This window comes from Drosophila pseudoobscura, chromosome 2 (assembly GCF_009870125.1).
Source record: "Drosophila pseudoobscura strain MV-25-SWS-2005 chromosome 2, UCI_Dpse_MV25, whole genome shotgun sequence".
Taxonomy (NCBI): Eukaryota; Metazoa; Arthropoda; class Insecta; order Diptera; family Drosophilidae; genus Drosophila; species Drosophila pseudoobscura.
In genome coordinates, this window is record NC_046679.1 from 23,067,545 (window position 1) to 23,093,984 (window position 26,440).

The following is a 26,440-nucleotide window of genomic DNA, read 5'->3' on the forward strand; positions in this document are numbered from 1 at the left end:
TCGGACCGTATAATTTTTAACGATAAGTCCGCGGTCACACTGTTGCTCGGGTCGTCGGATGTCGGGGAATCTGTGAAAATTGTGCAAATAATAATTAAAAACTAGCTCAAAGGTAAGTGGAATGGCAGGGAAACGTGAATAGACCAAATGTGTTATGTAAATTGCAGTATCCGCAGTTGTGGATGCTGCGGCTGAAAGTGGGGGCTCCGCTGGGCAGAGTCTCAGGAAACGAGATACACATACATTCTCATGCGGGCATACATATTTCGTCAAATAAGCAGCAGCGAGACAGAAAACAAAATGTCGACCATTTGCATTTTTCTTGTATTACTTTTTCCGACCAATTTTGTAATAATTCGAGTGCATTTATGGTTGCTAAAGGCCTGTCCCAAGTACTCCTTAACATATCATCCAGACTCGGTGAAGTTTCAACGTAATAAATTGCGATTTAAGAGAGGGTAATATTTTGATATTGATTTTTACAATGGCTGCCCCTTCGGACAGTCAGGCCCCCCTGTGGAAATAGCCCAAGGAAAACCTATTGGTCATTGTATACATTATGCATTGGGTAACAAGTATTCCGTCTGGAATAATGCCTTGACGCGTCGTCACATGGCTGTACAATATCTGTCCAATCCTGCCTGGCAACGCTTTTCAGCAGCAGCAGAAGTGCGGCTGCGGGTAGTGTAGGGTATCCAGGAATGTATGTGCTCTTTTTTATTTGTTCTATTTCGAATTGATATTTCCACTTGCTGTGGTGAGGGCCTATACGCATCTTGTTAAGTTTTTACTTTCTCTTTTATTTTTGTGTTGCAAACTTCATAAGACCCGCGGGGGCAGAGAAAAAGAGTGTACTCTCATTTGTGTGTGTGTGATTTGTGCGTTCGTGTGTGAGGGAGACAGTGATAGTTCTTCCAAGCACAGCATTTATTTAATTCTTTGGCCTCTTGTCAGCATTTTGGCATTGTTCTCTTCTCTTTCTTCCATATACTACATATTTGTTTGGCCATTTAATATATTCGAAATTGCATTGAGTTTCGTTTTTGGGGCCTGGCGAAGGTTTTTTTTTTTGCACAATTGGCAGCTCTACGCCTCGTGCTCGGGCAAATTATTTTTTTGCAAGTAATGCAGCAAAAAAGAAAAATGAGTGAGAACATCTCTCGACCAATGAGTGTTTCTAGGAATGTGTATGCTTGCGTGTCTGGATGAAATAAGCTATAGAGATGAAGTATGTGACGTCATGGGTGGTGTATAACAGCTGTTCCGAGTGGACAACACTGTCTGTGGTACTATCATTATCGACTAGCTGTTTGCGCATGTAGAATCGAGTCCCGTGTTACACTCATCGTTTCTAGAAAGGTCCGTGTGACGTCATTATTGGATTTCCAAGCTTCTAACATCTTCTAGAACAATTCTAGAACAATGGCCGCCTGATAACGTCTTGAAGACCAAAGGCAACCTTGAAAGTTGATTGAACTGCAGGAAAGGAAAATATTTTGACCCCCAAGCCGGAGCAGGGCCTCTTCCCCCTCCCTAAGCAAGACTCGACGCCTACGGTCGGGCCACATAATTTGATTTCCCTTGCCATCCCGCTCTATCAGTGTGTGAGTGAGAGAGGGAGAGAGTTGTGCCTGGAGGCCTGCCTGCCGCCTCGCCTGTCTCGCCGCAGCCTGCCCAGCCCCATTCCTTAAACCACACAACTCCTCTGCCAGTCCGTTCTCTACTCTCCCCTCTCTCCTTTAATTTGCTAGCCAGCGCAGCGAATAAAAAAATCCTGTTGTGTCTGTCGGCCCTGCCTGCCGCTCTTGATGATGACTTTGTATGCAAGGAGGAGAGAACCTGGCACTGTGTATCTGTATGTGTACATGGTGTATGTGTGTTTAATTTCGTTCGAGTTGCGTTTCGTTTGCTCTTTGCACACCGCTTTGCTCCATCAAAAAAAAAAAAGAACAAAAACAACAAAAAGCCAAAACACAAGTCGGAACTTGCTCTGCGCTTTGTTTGCCCATCGCCTGGCTGACTCTCTTTGAGTGGTGTGTGTGTGCCTGTGTATGTGTGTGCGATTGACGAGTGAGAGTATGTGTGTGTGTGTGGTGTGTACATTGAACTCCATGAGTTTTGAGCCGCCGCCGAGTGGAGAACGACAGAGCTGCTGCCGCCTCCACTCCACTCACTGCCCTTCTCTCATCAAAGGGTCTGATTTTGTTGGCAATTCTCTAACTCTGTTTCGGGTATAACAGTTTCTCTACTCTTGGTGCAGTTGTGTGGGTAGATTAGCCACAAGGGAGGCTTCTTCTGAGAGAGGTCCACCACGTTGACAGGGATGAGATGACCATAGTCTCGTTTTTGTTGTGTTTTCACAGAGTATGTATGTATATGTGTATGCTAAAAATGCGTCGTAGAGTATGCAAAATCCGCTCTCGAACTTTCTTCTCTCGTTTTTCCCATGAAGGGAAAGAGAGGAAAAGGGATCGGTGGATAGAGACCAGAGCAGAGGAGCTGTAGTTGTTGTTGGCAGCCGTGTTTGACTCCTTTTTTTTGTTTTGTTCTCTTTTTCCTTTTCCGTTTTCTTTGTGTTGCCTCCTGCTCCTGGTACCGATATCGCTTCCCGCTGTGCAGATGAAGTTCCGCGCCCTGATGCAGGATCCGCTGTATATGCGAGAGCTCCAGAATATAATCGCAACCCTGGCAAAATTAGCCAAGGATTGTATCATGATACTGGGAGCACAGCAAATGCACTTCATTGTGAACGAGGACCAGAGCTCCACGTCATCACCGCTGGTGTGGGTGAGCATTGCGGCCAGGGACTACTTTCCCGAGTACAAGATGGAGGCCGCCCGTGCGGATCAGGAATATATTGTGCTGACCATGTCCTCGGCGAATCTGGGCCGAGCTCTGTCCGTCCTTCGTGGCGGAGGCGTCAACAGCTGCAAGCTGAAGCTGCAGAGGATTCAGTTTCCCTGCATAACGGTGATCGCCTCGGTGCTGTCCACCTCCTCGACGGAGGCTCGCGAGGTAGTCCACGACGTGCCCGTCACCATAATCCCCGCCAGCGACTGGCCCACCTATGTGGTGCCCCGCGTGCCGGCCTCCCAGCTGGCCCTGAGCCTGCCTTCGCTCCGCCTGCTGCGGAGCCTGATCGACAAGCTAAAGAATGTGTCGCCCAGCCTAGAGTTCCAGGCCAGCTATGACGGGGAGCTGAATGTGGTGGCCACCTCCGAGATGTCCACGGTCACCAGTCGCTTCAGGCGCCTCCTTCCGCGCTTCCTGTCGGCGGATGAGGACCGGGAGGCCTCCTGCTCGGTGGATTCGCGCAAAGCCTCCGCCTTCTTTGGGGCCCTGCAGTTGGCCAACGAGGAGCTGACCATCGGCATCGATCGGGAGCACTCGATTCACCTGCAGATCGATGTGCGTGAGGATGTGGTGCTGCACTCCATTCTGCCCGCTGTTTGTGCATAGAATTGCATTGCCAGTGAGCCACAAAGGCCGTAATAATTTAGTTTAGTTAGTCGATAGTTGCCGAATAAATATACTCCCCTTTTTGTGTCATCGATAAGCGAAAGTCTCTCCTCTGGTACTCTTATTCTCGCCCCAAATTTGCCAGCAGCCGTGGCCCCATTTTGTGCGTCTCTCCTCTCATTGAGAGCTGAATTTCCATTGCACTTGCAGTGTGTATGCCTGCACTTGTGTGTGTGTGTGTGTGTGTGTGTGTGTGTGCGAGAGGAGTGAGTGATACGTGTAGTATGCATATTCATTATTTGGCATTGTTGTTACTGGTTTTTGTTGCTGGTTTTTTCGAAACATCGTGCACATGTTTGCTCTTGCTCACACTTGCAATTGACTTTGTTGTTGCTTATGCTTCTGCTTCTGGGAAGGCGACATCGAAGCCAGCGCAGGTGAGCGAGCGAGCGAGCGCTGCCCGCTGCACGCTGCCTTGCTGTCAACTAGGCCAGCTGAGACGTCAGCAGCGACGTCGACGTTGTTGAGCAGCTCTCTGCGTGGGCCGCTCAAATACTCTCCCCATCCTCCATCGCAGCATGATTGAAAGTGTACACAGACCCAACAGCTGTTTGTATTTTGAGTCCCGGCCAGCATAATGCACATTTAACTTAAAACATATATGTATGGTGTTTGAATGTTTATAATCAGATGTTTCCTTATCTGAGTATGTATTTCCCTCACTTTCATGATTGCGGTCAAAAGTTGGTTTCGATTCTGCCCCCTGCTTTGGTGGACAGTGTTATCGTTGTCTAAACAAATGGCCGACCATTTTTATCAGCCAAATGGCAGCCCTTGATAGTGTGGTGGTTCGGTTTGTATGCATCGTCGTGGTGTGGTAGATACGTGGCTTCTTTTTCCCTTAAATGTTTCAAATGAGAGAAGAGACGAGGTCAGCTGAGTACATATGGTGCTACGACCCTATTAGATTTTTCGTAAATTGGTGAAAGACAGAGTGAGACTCTTCTCTTTCTCACTCGCAACTCGATCAGCTGATATAACGGACGGACCCACAGGTAAAAGGAACAGAAGCGAGAGCTAAAGAAAGCAGCAAGAGTGAAAGAGTCGGAGCAGCGAGTGTCGGCCAACCAACCCCCAAGTATAATATAATTGCTGACAGTCACTCTCTCTCTCTCTCTCTTTGTCTCTTCCGTTGTCATTCTCTCCTGGTCACACAGCCATTTTGAGTGGAAATGAATCAGGAATTTCAGCTTATTTTTGTACATTCTATATATTATGTATGTTTTTAATTAATTAGTTTACCACAATGACACACATGGCACTGACTAGCGTGTATATTGGAGACCAAGCCAATGACTGAGAGTTGGTTGACCTCATTATCAGGGGTTGAGTGACCTGTTTTCAAAACCACTCCAAGTGACACTTACTCAACAGGAATGGAATGTATTGTCTGATGTATCCAATACTATATTTTTACTAAAAGAAGTATTTTTGTTTTATTAAAAATTGGTAAATAATAAATCACACCGGCTGCCCCTCAGAACAACTCTCATTAAACGCTACTCGTTCCACTCAATGCTCTCTCGCTCCCAGTCGTAGCCATAACTGCACTGCGCTCTCTCTCGCTTAACATGAGTTTGTTGTTTCGATGGAATTGAGCACAACCAATCAACTCACTCATGTTAAATAAAAACTGTTATGTTAGGGATTACGCGGTGCAATTGCAACTATATATAATACATGCAGTATAGTGGAAATTCATCTTAAAATTGAACTTAGTTTTTGTACAAATGTTGGCCAATACAAAAGTGTAGCAATTTTTAGTATCCGGGAAAAAAGTTAGACTTGTCATCCCTGCGTAGATTTTAACATAACAAAGCACTGTAACTCAATTCTGAGAGCTGTTAAGGACGGGAATTTTAAGAGAGAGAGATAGAGAGTTTCAATTTGTTTCTTCAATATTCCATCCATTTTGGCGTCGAAATTGAGTCCCAGTTATAATGATATATTTTATCAATCTCCTCAATATATAAAATTGGCAGTCATATTCTTGTCACCTGTATCTAGTCGATAGTATCGAATGCCGGTTGGGATCTGCTCATTTTCTAGGTGGGATATCCTCTCTTCGTCAAGGGATTTTTCATCGCAGCAATGTCCCTACATTCCACACTCACTTACACTTTATGCTGCTGGCAACATTCAGTTTGTATGGACCAGACACATGTGCCGAGCAGTGAGCAGCAACATGAGCACGAGCAACATCGTCGAACATAAAGTAAATAAATAAGTAAAAACGTTTTAGCCAGCCCAGAGAGTTTCGTCAATGTTTCAATCTGTTTCTTCAATATTTCATCCACTTTTGAGCTGCGAGGTTGCTGCGCTCCGCTCGTCGAACATAAAGTAATACATAAATAAATAGGTAAAAACATTTTTCTTTGGACCCACTTCGCAGGCATCGGTGTTTTCGGTTCGTCTCGAATTATTATAAATCAACACCCTCCTCGTCTTGATATCGTGTCTTGTTGTGCCTTAAAAAATAAGAAAACGCAGAGAAATGGAAGGAAAAGGAAATTAAATGCAAACGAATGTATATTTTTTCTGTATATACTTGGGTACATACCTGAAAAAAGGTGCTGCTGGTGTTTATATAATTATTATTAAATTATTACGCTGCTATAGCATGCAAATTGTTGAAATTGTGTATGCATTACGTTTTTTCCTTCTCACTTTGATTTCGTGGTGTATTTTTTACTTCTCTACGCTTTTATAATCGAGTCTTTGTCTGTATGTGTGTGTGTGTAAGTGTGTTGGTGTGTAACGTCGTCATGCGCTTGCCCTCGTGCGTTCTCTTTCATGCACATGTTCGAACATGCAGCTCTGCCAGCGCTCTTTCGCTGCTGCGGGCTGCCTTTTTCTGTTTTCTGCGTTCAATTCCGTAGGAAGGCTAGCAGCCCGCATTGCAGTCTTTTTTTTTAATATTATAAATTTGTAATATACATATGTTCGTAATGTATCTAAATTAAATTAAATAATTTCCTAGAAAATGCAGCAGCGCAGCTAAAGTAAATTTCGAAAGCATCTTCGCGTGTGTATAACTGTATATAAGCAGTGCCGCTGCCTGCACGTGTGGCTGTGTGTGAGTGTGTGTACATAACGAGTTGTGTTGTGTAAAAGGCTGTAGTCCGTCTCTTTCCTACTACTCTTTCCTATATTTTTCTTTTCTTGCTCTTTGCAACAAGTTTTTTAGGGAACTTTTACTATTCGTTCTCGCCCTATTTGCCCCTGTAAAGAATTGGCCTTGTATGAAATATATTTCCCAACCTTCAAGAGTTAGAAACTACAATTGCAGCCAGCCAGCCAGCCAGGGTTTTTCGCTTTAATTGTTGCATGTTGCCGCTGCCTTGCCACGGGGCCATCGCCACCCCCCGCGAGCCCGTAGTAGGGTTGCCAAGTCAACCATTTCTATTGCGTTCTTTCTTAAGGCTTTCTCTTCCTGTGTAATTCCTTTTTTGGGGGAGGGAATGTATCAGTAGGGTAGCAGACAAGAGGAAAGCTGAAATGTCCCCATTTACAGTTAGCTGCAGAGTGAGTAAGTGCTTGGCATCCCGCTCGCACGCTCAGCTGTGCGTAGGCAGGTTTCGTAACAATGGTGGAAAACGGGGAGAGGGTGGGGAAAAAGAAAACGACAGGGGAACACTATCCAATATGCTCGACTGAGTTTTTACAACAACGATATTCAAATATGTTCCAAACAAAGCCAACAACACGCACAAGGCATAACGAACGAGAGGAGGGAGAGCATGGTGTGCCACACACACACACACACACACACTCTTAAAAATTTTATCAATTATGCTGTTTAGGGTTGTCATCATACCTCATGAGGGTTGCCTAGTCTAGCCCCCGATACTAGAGGTAATTACATTCGCGTTTCTCCTTTATTTTTTGTTTCTTTGCGGCCCTTAACTTTTCCCCATTTTCAATTGTTGATAAAAAGCAGCAACAACAATTGAACCCGCTGCCGCCATATGTTGGAGTTGCCACACGCAAAGCAGAAATGTCTCACACACCCGTACTCAAACACACACACACACACACACACACAGACGAATCCAAAACAAATACAACAAAATAAAGGCGCTGCCATATTTGTGGCCTCGCATATACCACAGTAATTTTTGTTCGTTTCGTCTGTGCTTTTTGGTGTGAAAAACTTGTGGCATTATAGGCTATAGCCGAGACTAGACTAGTGGTGGGTCACGATCAGAGTTGTTCCAATCCAATAACTCCATGTTAGAAATATATAAACATACAAGCTAATGTATAACAAAACCTTCAACATGATGTCGAAACTCTTTTTCTTGAACAGTTTGAATTTAACCTTTCGCTGTACTCTTGCTTCAGTGAACATACTCTCTTTTTGAGTCTAGTTCGTGTCACGCTCCCACCTCTCGCTTGATAAAAAAAAAATGTCGACATACAATTGAAAAACCAAATACAACTAATTTTCCTCAAAAGCTGACGTCGTCGTTTGGTTTGGGGCTTTGCTGGTCCCATTTTGATGGCCTTGAACTCGATTTATTTTTTGTTGCAATTTGCAGCTTTGGCAAATGTTTGGCGTTTGTTTAAGCTTAATTTTCTGTTGTTGTTTCATGTCAAATTTGAGTGATTGTCTGTCAATGTGGAACCACAAAAAGTGGTAGTGAAAAACCGAAACAGTGTCGTGTCAGAGTGAATCGTAAAAGGGCAGACAAGTCGAAACTACGCATTTTTCTTTTTTGTGGTATGGTGTGCTTGATTCATATCGCTTTACATATGTAACGTTTCCCCCCCTATATGTACATAATGTAAAACTGCCCTGCGCTGACGTCGACGTTGCAAAGGGCAGTATATACAGCAGCCGCAGCACACGTTCAGGTCTTATTCGTTGCCTCTCCAGCCTACACACTCACACACACACAAACACATGGACACTTTTGCTTTGCTGCCTTTTCATTTCATCTTCTATTCTGGCAGCGAAACAAGCATGGCAACTCACACACACACACACGCGCGGCTCTGTGTGTGTCAAAACTTGTTTCTCGCTCGCACATAAATAGGAAGAAGGGGGACACAAACACAAGAGCAAAGCAGCAAGCACCCTGCTGGCAGCAGCAGCGCAGCGTAGGATTACGAAAAGCAAAATATAAACAAAACTGCGGAAAACAGCTGACTTGGCCCAGCTGTGAGCGAGTGTGAGTGAGTGTCGAAAATTTTCCACTCAACGTGACACTCTCACGTTGCTCTCCCATGCTTCTCTCTCTTTGACATTCAGACTCACTCGTTCTCTTTTTGTCTATCTCGCTCTCGCTCTCTCTCTCTGCACGTGTCGTTGGCTGCGTTGGCGAACAGCTGTTAACTTATTTACAGTTTTCATATGTTGTCCCCCCCCTCCCGTTCGTGGTGATTCTTTGAGTGTGGTGGTGCGTCGTGTGTATTTCCCCGCTTGGTGGTGTCTTCCATTGTGCTCGGGCAGTTTTCATTTTCCGCTGCGCTGGGTGCGTGCACTTGGTACCTGTAAATCTGGCTCTTTGTGCGTTTCCTTCTTTTCGCCAAGTTCCTTTTTCTTTGTATCCCTCTCTGTGCACACCCTTGATTTGTGCTGAGCCGGTTTTTATATATGTATTTTTTTTTAATTCATTGAACTGTGAGTGTTGCCACTCTTATCTTTGGTTTGCTGGCAGTCGGCAGTCGGTCTCTCTTTCTCCCTCTCTTACCTACATACACTGAGTACCTACATACATCGCTGTCAGCATTTCCTGTCTGCGCCCGCTGATCGCGCTTCGCTGCCTACTGCGCTGTTTGCCTATTTGCTATCTGCTGATGTCTGGCTGCGTCTCCATTTGTATTCCTCGAATGTGACTCTCTCTCCCCTCCCTTTGTCTCCTTTGTGGCTATTTTTAAGAGGGTGAGCCACAGAGAGGAGGGAGAGCAACTTCTGACACGTTCTAAAAGCTTGCCCTCCTCTCTGTCTCTCTCTCTCTCTCTCACACATCTCGAATGCAACGTGACTACTTTTTCTAACCTTATTTGCCCGTCCCTTTCTTTCTTTGCAGCACAAAACTCTACCCTTCGAGCACGCACATGCACGCACGCAAAAGGAATATCGGAATAAACCAACTGTAAAAGTGAAGTGCCAGATCCAGCATTAACAATACATAATTAAACAAAAAACAAACGAGGAAAAAAAACATTGAAATATTAAACATTAGACAAGTATTTTTGTGAGTGAAACAATTTTGAAATCAATATACCCATTGGTTGTGTGTTGGCATGTTCAGTGTGTTCGATGCCGGTGCGGTTAAGTGTCGTCTATGGCCGAATCCGTTAAAAGTCAATCGCTCTCTGCATTGACGGAGGGGCAGCACGACGGTAGCACAACAGCAACAGCAGCAGCAGCAGCCAATTGCAGTGCTGCCACTGTCAATACCAATTCAAATCACGGCTCGCATAAACAGCGCCGCAACAACAACAATAGAAGCCATAATCGCAACAAAAAAAGCTCCACCGCCGCAACAACAACAAATAATAATAATAATAATAGTACCAGTGCTGTCAACTCCTCCGTCGCAGCTGGAGCATCCGCAGAAGTAGCCGTCTTCGAAGCCGCCTCTAATACTACCTCCGCCTCACGCCGTTCGCGCAGTCAAGGTCGCGTCAGCAGCAAGCAGCAGCAGCAGCAGCAGCAGCAGCATCAGCAGCATCAGGATCAGGATCGGGAGACGTCGCAGCTCGCCAAAAGGTCGTCCGCTTTTCGAGTAACCAGCTCACGTTCGCCCTCTTCGCCAGCGAACGCCAATAGCGATCAATCTATATCGCCTGGCAATCGAAAGCGCCAGCATCACCACCACCATCAGCAGCCGCAGCAGAAAAGCAGCAGCAACAACAGCACCAACAAGAAAGATAAAACCAATCGCAACAGCCATCAATGTAAGTAGTCCTGATAGTCCTGTAACCGCTCTACCTCTCAGAGAGAGGGATATTGTCCGTCTGTCCGTTTGTCACGTTAATCGATATTAACCCACTCGGACCCCATTAACCCTCTCCACCCTGGGGGACCCCTACTACTGTAAAATCCTTCAACACAGCAGCAGGCTGTGGCTGGCAATGAGTTTTCAGTCATTTCAATCAATCAGTCATTCAACCACTAATGTCACACTCTGCCGACAGTATATCAACCGACTAAAATATATAGAAATAGCTCTGAGCATTATTTTCGACGCATAATTATAAAATAGTTTGTCTAAATTTGAAACACCCGGCGGGCGCCACATAACCACAACACTTATACAGCCCCAGTTTCAGTTGCATCTTCTTCGAGCAAGTATTAATCCCATTTTGGGCCTGTTTTCCCACAATGCCTTTTTCAGCGGCACCCGGTGGAGATCAGCTGGTGGAGATCCCAACGCCGCCTAAGAAGCGACGCCTCCAGCCGACAACGCCCTACAACAACAATAATAACAACAACGAGCCCGTATTTGAGGGAGGTGGTGGAGGAGGAGCAGCAGCTGCCGTCGCAACCGTAGGGGAAGGTGAGCAAACCACACGCCAGGCATCCGGCGGCGATTGTGTGGCCCAACGCACTCGCTCCAAGACCGTTTCACCGGAGGAGCGGCCCAGCACCAGCAGCGCAGCGGCCGCAGCACGCCGGGGACAACTCGGGTACAGCCCCAGTAGCACCTCTTTGCCAGCAACCATCAAGCGCAAGTCCAGCGGAGGACTGGATAATAGCGCCACTCCCTTGCGCGGGGCACACACAACAGGAACAGCAGCCACACGGACCGGACGCCCTGGCAATCTGCTGAACTACTACCGCAAGACGCGCAAGGTCAGCCACAGCCGCTCCAAGCAGCCGCAGGAGCAAGACCAACAGCGAGCCAGCAGCAGCAGCAGCGAGAATCGTCTGCAGGCAAGCGGTTCAGCTGTGATTGCAGCAGCAGCGGCCATTGAGGCCGCGTCGAGCAGCACCACCGAATCGCCGAAGAAGTCGTCACCGTCTTCGTACACCATTATCAAGCACGGGAAGAACCGCAAGAGCTTGCGCCACTCGCAGCAGCAGAACCTGGTGGAGGCCGGGGGAATTGACCAGGAGGTGGATAACAAGGACGGAAATCTGGACGTTGATAGCCTGCCGCTCCCGAGCACGTCCGCGGCGGACAGCGCCGAGGTCAAGCCAACGTCGTCAACGACTGGCGCCGAGGGAGTAAACAACAGCTTTGAGGCGTCCCATTCAGAGGACACTTCGGAGGATCAGGACGACGAGGAGGAGGAGGACGAAGACGAGGAGGAGGAGGTGGGCTTCTACGAGATTGTGAACTCTGCCGACTCTTCGTACGAGGAGGACGCCCAGATCGTTGCCGAGGAGGACGAGATCACCGAGGACGAGGACGTCGACGACGAGGAGGACGACGATATTGAAGAGGACGAGGATCTCGAGGAGGAAGACATCTCCGAGAGTGAATTTGCCCAGCAACTGATCGGGGAACTTGGTGGTGAGTCCTCCCCTTGACTACATTTTGCAAAGAGCACACACACACTGCATCCTGCATCCATCTGCTTTAGTTCTAAGACTTGGTCCTTGTAATTGTATGTCTATATGGTTGAATCTCTGATATTTCAGTTGTATATATGTAGTATGTAAGCCGTTGCTTCTCCCTCTGTTGTAGCCATAGATTGTAAACAGTTTTCTTTTATTTTTAGACCGAATTTATACTTTCTATTGTTGTGTCTCCCTCCCCCTCCCCGTATCCTGTGTTCTTCTTCCCCTGCATGTTTCCATTTGGCTTTGGACCTTTTCCAACACTTTTCTTTGAAGTTCTAACGTTTTCGTGTTTCAGTGTTGCCACACTGCTTTCGAAGGGCAAAATGAATTGCACTTTCTCGTAATGTTTTTTTGTTTTTCCATTTCTTTATTGTGTATCAGTTGGCGCATTTCTTATCAGTAATGACAAATGCAAAAACAACAAAATAAATCGTATACATAGTATATGAAGAAGCACTTCTTCCACGAGTACGAGTGCGCCGCCTCGTCTTGCCGTGCTATTCCCCAGTGTCTAGTATATTGTTTTTGCAATTTTGATAAAACAAAAAAGGCAACCAACCAACCAACCAATTGTTTTTTTTCGCAATGCCAACGCACTCCAAATGCCAGCAGCGACAAACAATCGGACCCTCAGTCTTGAATCGTGCATTGCGCTGTCTAGAACAATAACACAATACATATTCTATATATATATATTCCGCTGATTAAATACGGCTACCTCCGCACTAATGGAAATACGTGTGCTTAAAGTCTAGTCCAATCGAGATTACTCTTCCTTCGAATATTGCATGTATGTACGTAACTAATATTTAACGATGTCCTAGTTTTGTGTTGCGCGAAATGAATAATTTAGGGGAACCTTTTCTACAGTTCTCCGTGCTGCCACCACGCCACCTCGCCACCTCTTGTGCCCCTCCACACGCTTTCCACTTACTTTACGCCTATTCATCGAACTACTGCAATATACGCCCCACATTGTTTTTACTTAACCCCACATCTGTTACACACACACACACACCCACACACACATCACATCCCATTTTGTACTATGATATATATCATTTGTTGATTACTTTTAATTATGCTCTGCACTCGATGGCTCGATAAAATCCAGTGTTTTGCGTAGTACGTCCCAGTGCCCGCCCAGTGTGTCCCCATGCTATGCCATAGGATATTGTTTCCTCTTTTGTTCTACTGCTGGTCGGTCACACTGTACCCCGAGTACGTTGTAGAACGCGAAACATGTGCAACAACGAACATTTTTGCATTTCAAATACGATTAAAAACAACCCCCTACCCCGGAAACCCCTTACCCCTTTGCCGACAACACACAAAATTGTTTTATTTTGCACGTTCGTTCGTTGTTGTTGTTGCAAATGTAGTTGTTTTATTTTCAAAATCAAATTTAAATAAAATCAACCTTTACATTTAAAATAATTTCTCATTGTTGAAAGAAAGTGTCATATGGTTTTTTTTACAACTAAAAGAAACATTTCTTCTAACATGATTTGAGTCGTATTACATAAATATTTAATGCTGATGCTTCTCTTGTGTTGTTGATGATGATGATGATGATGTTGTTGTTTTTGTGCGGGAAACAATGCAATAGAAACAAAAAAGTAATCACCATAATACAACAAAATTCGGTGTTTACAAAGGAAGGAGACGGATGGCAACTGTGTGGCACAGGCATCGACACCGACACCGAAAGCCAGCGATAAACAGAGAGACGAAGAGACGTAGAGACGGAGAGTCGGAGAGAGAGAAGCAACTAGAGCAACAACATTGTAACAACAACAAACGAAGCGACGAAGCAAAGGTGTTTTCCAGCACTACTAGCTGAAGGAAACGAAAAGATATGGAAGATGGAGCTTGTGCTTGTGCTTGTGCTTGTGCTTGTGTGGGTGTATGCGTGGTTCGTTCACGCTTTTGCGTGCTTAGATTAGTGTGTGTGAGAGAGTGACATCAACAGCTATATAGCTACGGGCTTTAGCTGGAGAAGGCAACAGCGACAGCAGCAGCAACATCATCATTGTCAGCGACAGAAAGTCGTGCTCAGTGTCCCTCGTTCCCGTCCCCATCGTCTCTCTTCCACCCCTTTGCCTCCCTACTCTACTATCCACACACTGCGCTCAAAAATACAAAAAAAAAACAATATTTTTGTTGCATTACATTACAAAAAAAAAAAAAAAAGAACAACAACAACTAACTCCAGTAGTGTAGATGCAAGAAATAACAAAATAAGACAAATACAATACCAAAAAACCATCCAAAAAGAATGACAAACATGAATGAATAAAGCTGTTTAACTGTTGTCTCCCACTACTCTCTCTTCTCTCTCTCTCTTTCTCTCTCTCTCTCTACGCCCCCTGCCCACTCTCTCTCTCTCTCAATCTTAATCTCTCTCTCTGTCTGAACGTGAATTGTAAAAGGATCTAACAACAACAACAACAACAATAAACAACCACAAGACAAGAATACGACGACAACACCAACAACAAAAGCAACAAAGCTTTCAACAGCAGCAACGACAACAGCAAAGCACCATTCAGCGATAGGTGCAGAAAAGCTTTCAGCAGCACCAACAAAGGTTACAACAACAAGTGCAACAAAGTTCTCAACAACAGTGGCAAAGCATTCATCAACAACAAGTGCAGCCATAAAGCTAACGACAAATTCAACAACAGCAGCGGCAAAGTTTACAATAACTTCGACAAGAACAACTGTCACAAAGCTTTCAACAACAACTGCGAGCAGGCATTCAACAACGACAACCACTACAACAGAGTCAATAGCAACAGCAAAAACGTCGTCAGGCTATCACCAACGTGCCGCCCCCCATGGACAGGGGGCGGGGCCAGCTCCAGGTGCTTCATCAGCTGGTGGTGGCGGAATGCTGCCACGTGCCACACGCAGCAACAGTAGCCATAATAGCCATAATAGCCACAACAGCCATGGCAACATAAGCAATGCAATTGTTGATTATAGTATTATGGGCACGCCCCCGACAGTAGTGCCACACATGACAGCCACGCCATATGCCTTGACAGTGCAACAACAGCCACCTGGGGCACCTGGGGCACCTGGGGCACCTGGAGCACCGCCCCAACCACCGCCACAATTGTTGCCCACACATCAGTTTGCACATTTGTCTTCCTTTGTGACACCCACGGCGGCAGGGCATTATCCTCCCTACTTTGCACAGCAGCCGCCACCGCCGCCGCCCCAGCAGCAGCAGCATCATCATCATCATCCCCAACCGCATCAGCAACAACAGCCCCACTACTACCACAGTTCTGTGGCAGTATTACACCAACCGCCACCACATCATTATACCTCCACAGGGGCAGGACCACCGCCGGCACTGTATCAGCAGCAGCCGCCGCCACAGCTGACGCGCTACACGGGTGGTGGAGGCGCCACAGCTACAGCGACAGCAGCCACATTTGTGCCACCGACGCAGCAGCAACAGAGCTACAATCAGCAGCAGCAGCAGCAACAACAACAGCAGCACTCGTCCCTGCGACGCAGTTCACGTGGCAAGACGGGTTCCTGTGTGAGTTCGGCGGCAGCGGCACAGCAGCAGCAGCAACACCAATCACTCGGCAACGCTGCTGCTGCTACTGTTCAACAACAACAGCAGCAGGCACACCAACAGCCGCAGTTGCTGCCACCGCCGGGCACCTATCAGTACCAGCAAGTCGGTGGCAACACCGTTGTTGTGGCCGTGCGACACCAGCAACAGTTGCAACAGCAACAGCAGCAGCAGCACTTGGCTCTCCAGCAACAACAGCAGCAGCAGCAGCGTGCCACAATCGTGCAACCGGGATTCCTCTTCAGCTATCGGAGTAACCATCCCCAACAACATCCGCCGCATCCTGCGCACCCCTCGCAGCAGCAACAGACGCAAGCAACTCAACAACAGTCGCAGACAACTCAACAACAGATCCATCAGGGGCCCAAAGCGACGCATAGCAGTGGTAAGAAGACGATGATGATGAAGAAGGAGGAGAAGAAGGAAGAAGAGGATGAAAGGATGAGAAACCGCCAGCAAACGAAAGCAGGGAAAAGCGCCCCAAATCATTGTTTAGGATTGGGATTAGGATTATTTTGGGCGGGGGAGGGAAGGGAAGGGAATTTCCCATTCGTGAGCAGAAAGAATAAGCTAAACACACACACACACTCATGCACGTACTCTCTCTCGCTCTCTACCTCCCTCCCTCCCTCCTTCACACACACTCTCACACACGTACTCTGCCCTAGGATTTAATGATTCCAGAATACAGTCGTGGTCCGCTGTAAATATATACATATGTACAAATGTAGGTGTATAGGGTCTCTCGTCTCCTATTTGTGGTGCTGGTTATGGTCTGGGAAAAAGCCCAATCCCCCCACCCCCGCCCCGAACTGCACCCCCAATGCCCTGTCCTACTCTCACACTGTCGCTCGAGGGCTGGCTCTCTCTCTCTCTCTCTCTGTCTTTGCTCGCGGTGTCTGGCCCACTCTCCTCCAACCAATTCTATCCGCAATCTCCCGTTAAATAAGAAGAAACACTAAATACCGTTTTGAATTTATCTCTCTCTCTCTCTCTGTGTGTGGCTGTCGCGCCTCCTCCCTCGCCTCCACCTGTGTCGTGTCGTGTGGCATAAACAACAAACATTCTGATTAGCAGCTTCGGATGCTTTAACCTATAGTTTGATGGCACAACAACCGCCAAGTGGACCGCCGCATGCAGGTGGACAGCAAGTAACGCCAGGTAAACCATATATCCGATCAGTAATTGCACACACACACACACACACACACACACACACACACACACACACACACACACACACCACGCACACACAACACACCCATTACACCCATTACACATTTTGCTTTGATTTTGATTTTGATTCGTACATCCCGCACCCCACACCCCACCCCCCCACACCCCACACACATTTTGCTTTGATTTTGATTTGTACATACAACCCTCCCACAAAATCCACGCATTTACAGGTTGACCCTCTCCCCTCCCCCTTCCTCCAGGTGGCAGCACACTTAATTGTTATCGAAATTCGACCAAAAACCACTAAAACTATGCTTTAATTGCCTTATTTTGTATCATTTTATCTAGTTTTTATTCTTTTGTTTGGTTCCTTTTAGTTTTTGATTTGAAGTTCTTTTCGTTTTCTACTTTTATGTATCATCCAATCGATTGTTGCCTTGCCTATCGAAATTCGTACATCTCTTAGTTTACCACGCTTTCCAACACTGTGAAGTTTGAGACAAACTTTAAATTTGAATTTTTCCAAAGAAAAATAACGAAAAAAAATGAAAAAAAAAATGGAAAAACTTGATTGTCTAATCCCCCCTTCCTTTCATTTCACTTTCGAAATTTCTGTTGAATGTTTTTTGAAAACCAAAACTCAAAACTCAAAACCCAATCACACACGTCTCACTTACTACGAAATCTCTTGCCTGTCGTATCGTCATGTCTGACTATGACTATTCTAACGATGAGTTTTCTTTGTTATTCGATGCCATCGTAGGTACCAACTCGACCAACCTCAGCATCGTTGCGGCCGCCTTGAGTGCCGCCCGGGACGTTCGCGAGTCGATAGCCGGCGTAGGAGGAAGCAGCAGCGGCAGTGGTGCCTCAGGAGCAGCAGTAGGGTCTGCTACAGGAGGTGGATCGTCTGCAGGTGGAGCCAGCGCGGTGGGCGCTACCAGCAGCAGCAGCGGCGGTGCCGGCTCAGCCAGCCAAAGCAACAATGTGACTTCTGGCGGCGGATCAGTGGCAGGCGGTGGCTCTGGCTCGGCCACCACCTCGACCACGAACAGCACCACCACCCAGCATGGAGCCGCCGACTCGGAGAGCGATGACAGCGAGGTGGGTCGTCTGCAGGCCCTGCTCGAGGCCCGCGGCCTGCCGCCGCATTTGTTCGGCGCCCTGGGGCCCCGCATGACTCACATCCTCCATCGCACGATCGGAAACAGCAGCAGCTCCAAGGCCAACCAGCTGCTCCAGGGACTGCAGTCGCACGACGAGTCCCAGCAGCTGCAGGCCGCCATCGAGATGTGCCAGATGCTGGTGATGGGCAACGAGGACACCCTGGCCGGATTCCCCATCAAGCAGGTGGTGCCGGCCCTCATCAATCTGCTCCGCATGGAGCACAACTTCGATATCATGAACAACGCCTGTCGCGCCCTGGCCTACATGCTGGAGGCCCTGCCCCGCTCCTCGGGCACGGTCGTGGAGGCTGTGCCCGTGTTCCTGGAAAAGCTGCAGGTCATCCAGTGCATGGACGTGGCTGAACAGAGTCTCACGGCCCTCGAGATACTTTCGCGCCGCCACAACAAGGCCATCCTGCAGGCCAACGGCATCTCGGCCTGCCTCACCTACCTGGACTTCTTTTCGATTGTCGCGCAGCGCGCGGCTCTCTCCATCACCGCTAACTGCTGCCTGAACATGCACTCGGAGGAGTTCCACTTTGTCTCCGAGAGCTTGCCCAACCTCGCCCGCCTGCTCTCGCAGCAGGACAAGAAGTGCGTGGAGAGCGTCTGCTCGGCCTTCTGCCGCCTGGTGGAGAGCTTCCAGCACGACAGCAAGCGCCTGCAGCAGATCGCCAGCGCGGATCTGCTCAAGAACTGCCAGCAGCTGCTGCTGGTCACCCCGGCCATACTGAACACGGGCACCTTCACCGCCGTCGTCCGAATGCTGAGCCTCATGTGCGGCAGCTGCCCCGACCTGGCCATCTCCCTGCTGCGCAACGACATTGCCGCCACCCTGCTCTACCTGCTGACAGGGAACGCGGAGCCGGCTGCGGCCAGTGCCACGCACGTGGAGCTCATCTCCCGCTCCCCCTCGGAGCTGTACGAGCTGACGTGCCTCATTGGGGAGCTGATGCCGCGCCTGCCCCTGGACGGGATCTTCTCGGTGGACGCCCTGCTGGACAGACCCACGCTCAACACCCAGGACCAGGTGCACTGGCAGTGGCGCGACGATCGCGGCGCCTGGCACAACTACTCGACCATTGATTCGCGCCTCATCGAGGCCGCCAACCAGAGCAGCGAGGATGAGATCAGCCTCAGCACGCTGGGACGCACCTACACTGTCGATTTTCATGCCATGCAGCAGATAAACGAGGACACTGGCACCACCCGTCCAGTGCAGCGCCGCATGAATCACAACTATGTGGCGCCCATGGCTGCCGGACAGGATTTGACCACAAACTCCTCAGCGGCGGCAGCAACAGCAGGAGCAGGCTCAGCCCCAGCTGCAAATGGAGCCTCCACATCGGCCCAAGCAGCGGCAGCAGCAGCCTCAGCATCGACGTCCACATCCGCATCCACAGCGACAGCTACATCCTCAAGCAATGCCAACAACAATAATAATAACAACAACAATAACAATCCACCACGAAGCCAGTCGAAACGTCGTCCCTCGCTGGACGCAAGGATTGCCTGTCTGAAGGAGGAGCGCGGCCTGGCCGCCGAATTCATCAAGCACATATTCAACGTCCTGTACGAGGTGTACAGCTCCTCGGCGGGGCCCAATGTGCGCTACAAGTGCCTGCGGGCACTGCTCCGGATGGTCTACTACGCCACACCGGAGCTGCTGCGTCAGGTGCTCAAGTACCAGCTGGTCTCGAGCCACATTGCCGGAATGCTGGGCAGCAACGACCTCCGCATCGTGGTGGGGGCCCTGCAGATGGCCGAGATACTGATGCGCCAGCTGCCCGATGTCTTTGGCACCCATTTCCGACGCGAGGGCGTCATCTATCAGTTCAGCCAGCTGACGGACCCCAACAATCCGATCTGCTCGAATCCCTCGCCCAAGCCCCTGAGTGCCACGGCCACGCCCACGGCCAATGCCAATGCCAGTGCCGGAGGCTCACAGTCGGCCCCCGCCTCGGCCAACAGCCTGCAAGTGAACCCCTTTTTCATGGACAGCAGCAGCGGCAGTGGCAGTGGCGCCCCAGGCTCGTCGAGTGCCTCGGCCACGCCGAGCAGCAGCAAACATCAGTCGTACAGCGTGAAGAGCTTCTCGCATGCCATGAACGCGCTCACGGCCAGTGCCAAGTCGACACCGTCACCCGTGCCCGTGCCGGTTCCCACTGGATCTCTGGATGGCACAGCCGCCTCTTCCACGTCCGGATACAACTACAGCAGCTCGGCCCCATCCTCGTCGTCTTCGACGGCGGCCGGACCGCAGGCCGCCTACTTTGTGTCCACGCCGCAGGGGGATCCGCGCCAGTACGTGCACTTCCAGCAGCCGGCAGCCCCTGGACCGCCGCCGCCACAGCTGGACCTGGTGCCCAGTGGCATCCAGCAGATGTCCCAGCAGATGCTGTACACACCGGCGTCAGCAGCCGCCGCACTGGGAGCACAGAACAACTACGCATCCAATCAGATGGTGGTGGCCTCCACAAGCAGTGCCGCCGCCTCCGGCTCTACGGCCGCAGCTGGCAACAACTCATCGACATCGTCCTCGTCGTCATCAGCCACGGCCCTGCAGCACAAGATGACGGACATGCTGAAGCGCAAGGCCCCGCCCAAGCGCAAGTCGCAGAGCAGCGGACGGGCCAAGTCCCGGCAGGAGGATGCCTTGGTGGCAGCTGCCGCCGCCGCTGCAGCAGCAGCAGCATCCGGATCAGGAGGAGGACCACCCATCAGTTCGGCCATGCACGATCTGCTCAGTCGGGCCACAAGTAAGTCCTAGGAATTCCCTTCCCACTCTCCTCAGATTCTAAATGATTCTACTTTCGTTTCAGGTCTCGGCGGCAGCTCTGGGGGTCGCGGTACAGCCAGCTCGGGCAGCGGCTCGGGAAGCTCCAAAAGTCGCTTCAATGCTGGCAACGCCACCAACGCCGGCTCTACGAAATCCTCGTTCTTGGCCTCGCTCAATCCGGCTCGCTGGGGACGCCAGACGGCCCATCATCACCACCATCACCAGCAGCAGCAGCAACAGCAGCAGCAGCAGCAGTCGGCGCTGCAGCACCATGGACTGACCAAAGATTCCGGCAATGCCAACGCCAGCGTAGGAGGATCTTCCTCGGCCTCGGCCCTGGCCTACTCGGTGAGCCAGCACGGCGGAGGAGCCGTTGGCGGACTGAATGCCGCCGCCGTGGCGGCCAGCATCAGCAAGAGCATCTCCCATGCCAATCTCCTGGCGGCGGCCAATCGCGAGCGGGCCCGCCAATGGGTCCGCGAGCAGGCCATTGACTTTGTCAAGCGCTACACGGAGCAGGAGGCGCGTCGCAGCAAGGCCTCAAGCGGAGGAGCAGCCTCTGAGAGCAGCTCCTCGACAGCCTCAAACACGCAGCTGTCGACGGCGGGCAGCACCAATGTCCTGGAGCGTCTGTCGAGCATCCTGCTGAAGTTGAACGGCAGCTACCATGACTGCCTCGACGCCCTGCTCGAGCTGAAGACGATCCTGCTGGAGAGCGACATCTCCCCGTTCGAGGTGAACCACTCGGGCCTGATCAAGGCCATGCTCAACTACATGACCAGCGAGTCGGGTCTGGTAGACCGCGACGCGCGTCTGCGCAGCTTCATGCACGTCTTTGCTGGACTGCCCCTCGAACCCTTGACCCAGAATGTGGGACAGTTGCCTGCGATCGAGTCGGTGGCCTTCGGGGCGTTTGTGGCCAAGCTGAATGGGTGCGTCACCCAGTTGGAGCAGTTCCCTGTGAAGGTGCACGACTTCCCGGCGGGTCCCGGCGGCAGATCCAATCAGAGCGCGTTGCGTTTCTTCAACACGCATCAGTTGAAGGTGAGTCTGGAGGCTGCTCTTACTCGTGGATCCCTTTGTAATCCTCCTTTTCTCTTTCCAGTGCAACTTGCAGCGCCACCCACAGTGCAGCAATCTGCGGCAATGGAAGGGGGGCACCGTCAAGATCGATCCTCTGGCCATGGTCCAGGCCATCGAACGCTATCTGGTGGTCCGCGGCTATGGAGGCATTCGAGCCGACTCTGACGATGACAGCGAGGATGACCTGGACGACAATGTAGCTGCCGTGGTGATGACCCAGGCAGGCTTCAAGCACAAGCTGCAGTTCATGATCGGGGAGCACGTGCTGCCCTACAACATGACCGTGTACCAGGCCGTGAAGCAGTTCTCGCCGCTGGTCAACGAGCAGCCGGAGACCGACAACGAGTCGGAGACGCTGCTGGGCAACGCGAGCATCTGGGTGCAGCAGCACACCATATACTATCGTCCCGTGGAGGAGGAGGCATCAGCTGCAGCCCCGGCCTCCTCTAGTAGCAGCTCGTGCAGCAGCAGTGCCCAGAAGCACCAGCAGCAGGCGACCAGCTCCAGCTCCTCTACCCCGAGCTATGCCAATGCCTCGTCCTCGTGCTCCTCGTCGGGAGCGGCAAGCGGCTCCTCTTCGAAGAAGTCGCACAAGTCGAGCAGCAAGTGTATGCGCAAGAAGACGGAGCTCTGGCACGAGGGCATCGCACCCAGCGTGGTGTCTGCCCTGAAGCCGTTCCTCAACAGCGTGCTGCCCGCCGACGTGGTGACCGTGCAGGACGCCTCCCTGGACGCCCTGTGCATGCTGCGCGTGATCCACGCCCTCAACCGCCACTGGGAGCATCTGTACGGCTGTGTGGTGCGCCAGAACATCATTCCGCAGTCGGAGTTTGTGCACCCGAAGATCACAGCCAAGGCCAATCGCCAACTGCAGGATCCCCTCGTGATCATGACCGGCAATCTGCCCCAGTGGCTGCCCCAGATCGGCATGGCCTGCCCCTTCCTTTTCCCCTTCGAGACGCGCCATCTGCTGTTCTATGCCACCAGCTTCGACCGGGACCGCGCTCTGCAGCGCCTACTGGACACCACACCGGACTTGAATGCCGCCGAATCATCGGAGCGCGTGGCGCCGCGCCTGGACCGCCGCAAGCGGGCCATTTCCCGGGCCGAGATCCTCAAGCAGGCCGAGCACATCCTCCAGGACTTTGGCCATTCGAAGGCCCTGCTGGAGATCCAGTACGAGAACGAGGTGGGCACCGGCCTCGGCCCCACCCTGGAGTTCTATGCTTTGGTCTCTGCCGAGCTGCAGCGCACGGATCTGGGCCTCTGGAACGGCAGCGACAGCTATCGCCAGAACTCTGTGACCATCGTGGATGTGGTCAAGTCCAGCAATGCTGTGCTTCACATTGAGGATGCCCTCGAGGCAACCACCATGGATCAGTCACCGCCGGCTGCCACTTTAGTCAGCAGCAGCGGCACCACCACCACCACCAGCACGACGACAACAGCAACAACCCAACAGCCGCCAAATCATCCACATTCACATCCCACCCGCTCCAGCAGTCGCTCGCACGCCCTGCGCAGTGGAGCCGGACAGCAGCATCAGCAGCAGCAGCAGCAGGCGGAGCACAGCTCCTCCAATGCCGGCTCCAATGAGAACGCTTTAAATATGATAATCGCACAGCAAATAAGTGATATGGCTGTTCAGAATCAGAACGATACAGCCACTACGACGACCAGCACAACAAACACCAACAGCACCACCGTGGCAGCGGAGCAGCCTCCACAGACAACCACAACCACCACCACGATGAGCTATGTGAACGCGGTGCATGGGCTGTTCCCCCTGCCTCTAGGCAAGTCCTCGAAGGTGCCGCAAATGACGAAAGCCAAGACCAAGTTTAAGTTCTTGGGCAAGTTCATGGCCAAGGCTGTGATGGATAGTCGCATGGTAAGGATATCCTTAAGGCCCATTCCCAACTGTATCTAAACTATAATTAACCGTGTGGGTTCTCCTTAGTTGGATTTGCCCTTCTCGTTGCCCTTCTATCGCTGGCTGGTCAGCGAGGAGCACTCGATTGGCCTGGCCGATCTGATGCGTGTGGCACCGGAGGTGCAGAACACCTTGGTGCGTCTGCAGGATGTGGTGCGTCAGCGCGAATATCTCCTGTCCGATCCCAACCTGGATGCCATGGAGAAGACAGAGAAGGTGAGTGTTGATGCCAAATGAACCCGCAAATAAGAGTTCTAATTGTGGATATACTCGTAGATTGAGCAACTGGATCTCGACGGCTGTCCCATAGCCGATTTGGGGCTGGACTTTGTCTTGCCTGGTCACGCCAACATTGAGCTGTGTCGCGGGGGACGCGACACGCCCGTGACTGTACACAACTTGCGACAGTATATCTCCCTGGTGAGCTACTGGTTCCTCATCGAGGGCGTACAAAAGCAGTTTGAGGCACTGCGTGAGGGTAAGACTTGAGACAAATGCGATGAAGCCTTGAGCGTCGATCTAACTTGTTTCCCTTGTGGTTTTCGCTTCGCGATAGGCTTCGATTCCGTCTTTCCCATACAACGCTTGCGCATGTTCTATCCCGAGGAGCTGGAGTGCGTCTTCTGTGGATCGGCCAATGAGCAGCAGCACCAGCGCTGGGATGCCAAAATGCTGCAGGACAGCTGCCGTACGGATCACGGCTTCCACCAGGAATCTCAGGCCATACAGCATCTGTACGAGATACTCTCCTCGTACAACCGCGACGAGCAGCGCGCCTTCCTGCAGTTCGTGACGGGATCGCCACGCCTGCCCACCGGCGGCTTCAAGGCCCTCACCCCGCCGCTGACCATTGTGCGCAAGACCCTGGATGGCAATCAGAATCCCAATGATTATCTACCGTCTGTGATGACCTGTGTCAACTACCTGAAGTTGCCCGACTACTCCAACCGTGATGTGATGCGGCAGAAACTGAAAGTGGCCGCCAACGAGGGCAGCATGTCCTTCCATCTCTCTTAAGCAAATCAAAACCAGCGAAGAGCGGCAAAAACACTACCAACTAAGACAACACCCAAGACCAGAAGAAAGCAACTACTAAACAAAAGAAAACCAGGGCATAATGGCATACTACATATATACCATACAATATGTAGTCGGTCCTCCCCCCGCCCCAAAGTTCACGGGCACCATTTTTGAATTCGTTTCGGTGCCGTTTCACAAATCTTATTTCTGATCGTGTGGCTACTGCACCCACTCCACGTGTCCCTCTATTCTTTCCCTTTCCTCCAGAGATCTCACGATAGTAGCATCTCTGACTCTGAAAAATTCGCCCAGCTTTCGGCACTTTTGCTAAATTTCAATATTAATATATGGATATTTTTTTTGACACTTCTAAATTTCGGGAAATTGGGAATAGAGGGAAGTCCCAATCGACCATTGAATTACATGAGACACTGTTAAGCACCCCACCCCCCACACACGAAATTGTTCTTAAATAAATTGCATAGTTAAAGAAAAGCGGTTATTCGGAAGACGGTATATAATTTCAACCCCACACCCATCCCCACTTAAATTCAGAGCAATTTATTCTTTTGATGTGAGAATAACGCTCGCGTTGTAGTTGAATTTGTTTCGGGATTTTTCTTATGCTTATGGTAATCATTTCATTAAGTTTATTTTTATTTGTTATGTCAAACAATGTGCTCTGGCGTTTAAATATGAGTTTAATTAATTTCTAAGCATACCTACCATGTGCATAAACGCTTATTAGTACCGAAGGATCGTAGAAGAAGGGTGATAAACGGAATACAAGAAAGTAGTAGCAGGAGGTAGAAGCAGTTGTAGCAGGCGGCTGGCGATCTCTGGATAGATCTCGCGCCAAGGCAAATGAGGATTCATTCAGTGAAGCATAAACATTTGGAGGAACACGAGATCCACCCTTGAGAAGTTACACTTAATGAATACATAATAATCTAATATATCTTCTAATCGATTGAAAAAAAATTCTGTGTTACAAAAGAAAAGTGAAGAGAAAGGCAGAGGATAATGGATAATGGAGTAATAGATAGACAGTTTTTGTTTCACTTTGAAAAATCTATGAAAAGAAAAAGATAAAGCGAAAGGAAAAGAAAACGCGTCAACTGGAGTTTAGAATTTAGTACCACATCCCCCTCCCGTCTTACACCAACTATGCATATAAATTACTTATATATATATATATAGAAATCAATATATTGTATCGTAAATTGTAACATTACATAAACGTATTGTACTGGAAGAAGAACCCCAAGCATAGAGAGACGCACATTTCGTGTGATCTGAAAACAGCAGTAGTAAAAGAAACGGAAGGATCCGAAGAATCAGCAGGAAAGCTAATAAATAATGCAGTTTAATATTAATAAAAAAACAAAAACAAACAAAAAAACTATCAAATGCGAAACCGATCTTACATTACAATCTTTATGTTTCTAGATTGTAATGTAAGATCGGTTTCGCATTTGATAGTTTTTTTGTTTGTTTTTTTTATTTTATTAATATTAAACCTTTTTGCAGTACTGATTACTGATTTGGAGGGTACGACACGACGAAGCCCGATACAAGTAAATATATATATATAAATAATATATGGATAATATAATAATAATTATTATTAACTGAAATCAATGGC

The 26,440-nt window shown here is 49.6% G+C and overlaps 2 protein-coding genes and 2 long non-coding RNA genes across 12 annotated transcripts; 3 read left to right on the forward strand and 1 right to left on the reverse strand.

Moving 5' to 3' along the window:
- Nucleotides 1-26,179, forward strand: ctrip (E3 ubiquitin-protein ligase ctrip). 9 transcript variants are annotated; one of them, XM_033377597.1, is made up of 12 exons: nucleotides 1-112; nucleotides 9,555-9,893; nucleotides 10,167-10,428; nucleotides 10,869-11,990; nucleotides 15,385-16,020; nucleotides 16,710-16,796; nucleotides 17,578-20,739; nucleotides 20,803-21,803; nucleotides 21,865-23,733; nucleotides 23,803-23,991; nucleotides 24,052-24,253; nucleotides 24,332-26,099. In XM_033377597.1, exons 2-12 carry the CDS (start codon nucleotides 9,813-9,815, stop codon nucleotides 24,790-24,792), a joined length of 9,072 nt encoding a protein of 3,023 aa, XP_033233488.1. In that variant the 5' UTR covers nucleotides 1-112; nucleotides 9,555-9,812; the 3' UTR covers nucleotides 24,793-26,099. The 9 variants fall into 9 exon arrangements, with proteins under 9 accessions (XP_033233488.1, XP_033233474.1, XP_033233482.1 ...); XM_033377583.1 differs by having other exon boundaries at nucleotides 9,555-10,428; XM_033377591.1 differs by having other exon boundaries at nucleotides 9,555-10,428; nucleotides 16,713-16,796.
- On the forward strand, nucleotides 27-3,562 carry Hus1-like (Hus1-like checkpoint clamp component). Its single transcript, XM_015182397.2, has 2 exons — nucleotides 27-112; nucleotides 2,620-3,562. Exon 2 carries the CDS (start codon nucleotides 2,620-2,622, stop codon nucleotides 3,457-3,459), a length of 840 nt encoding a protein of 279 aa, XP_015037883.2. The 5' UTR covers nucleotides 27-112; the 3' UTR covers nucleotides 3,460-3,562.
- LOC117183550 (uncharacterized) lies at nucleotides 5,807-6,441 on the reverse strand. The gene is made up of 2 exons (XR_004468656.1): nucleotides 6,080-6,441; nucleotides 5,807-5,987 (listed from the first exon to the last, which is right to left on the reverse strand). It is a non-coding gene; the product is annotated as an uncharacterized lncRNA (long non-coding RNA).
- Nucleotides 11,997-14,233, forward strand: LOC117183551 (uncharacterized). The gene is made up of 2 exons (XR_004468657.1): nucleotides 11,997-12,830; nucleotides 12,911-14,233. It is a non-coding gene; the product is annotated as an uncharacterized lncRNA (long non-coding RNA).
- Nucleotides 26,180-26,440: the final 261 nt, after the last annotated feature.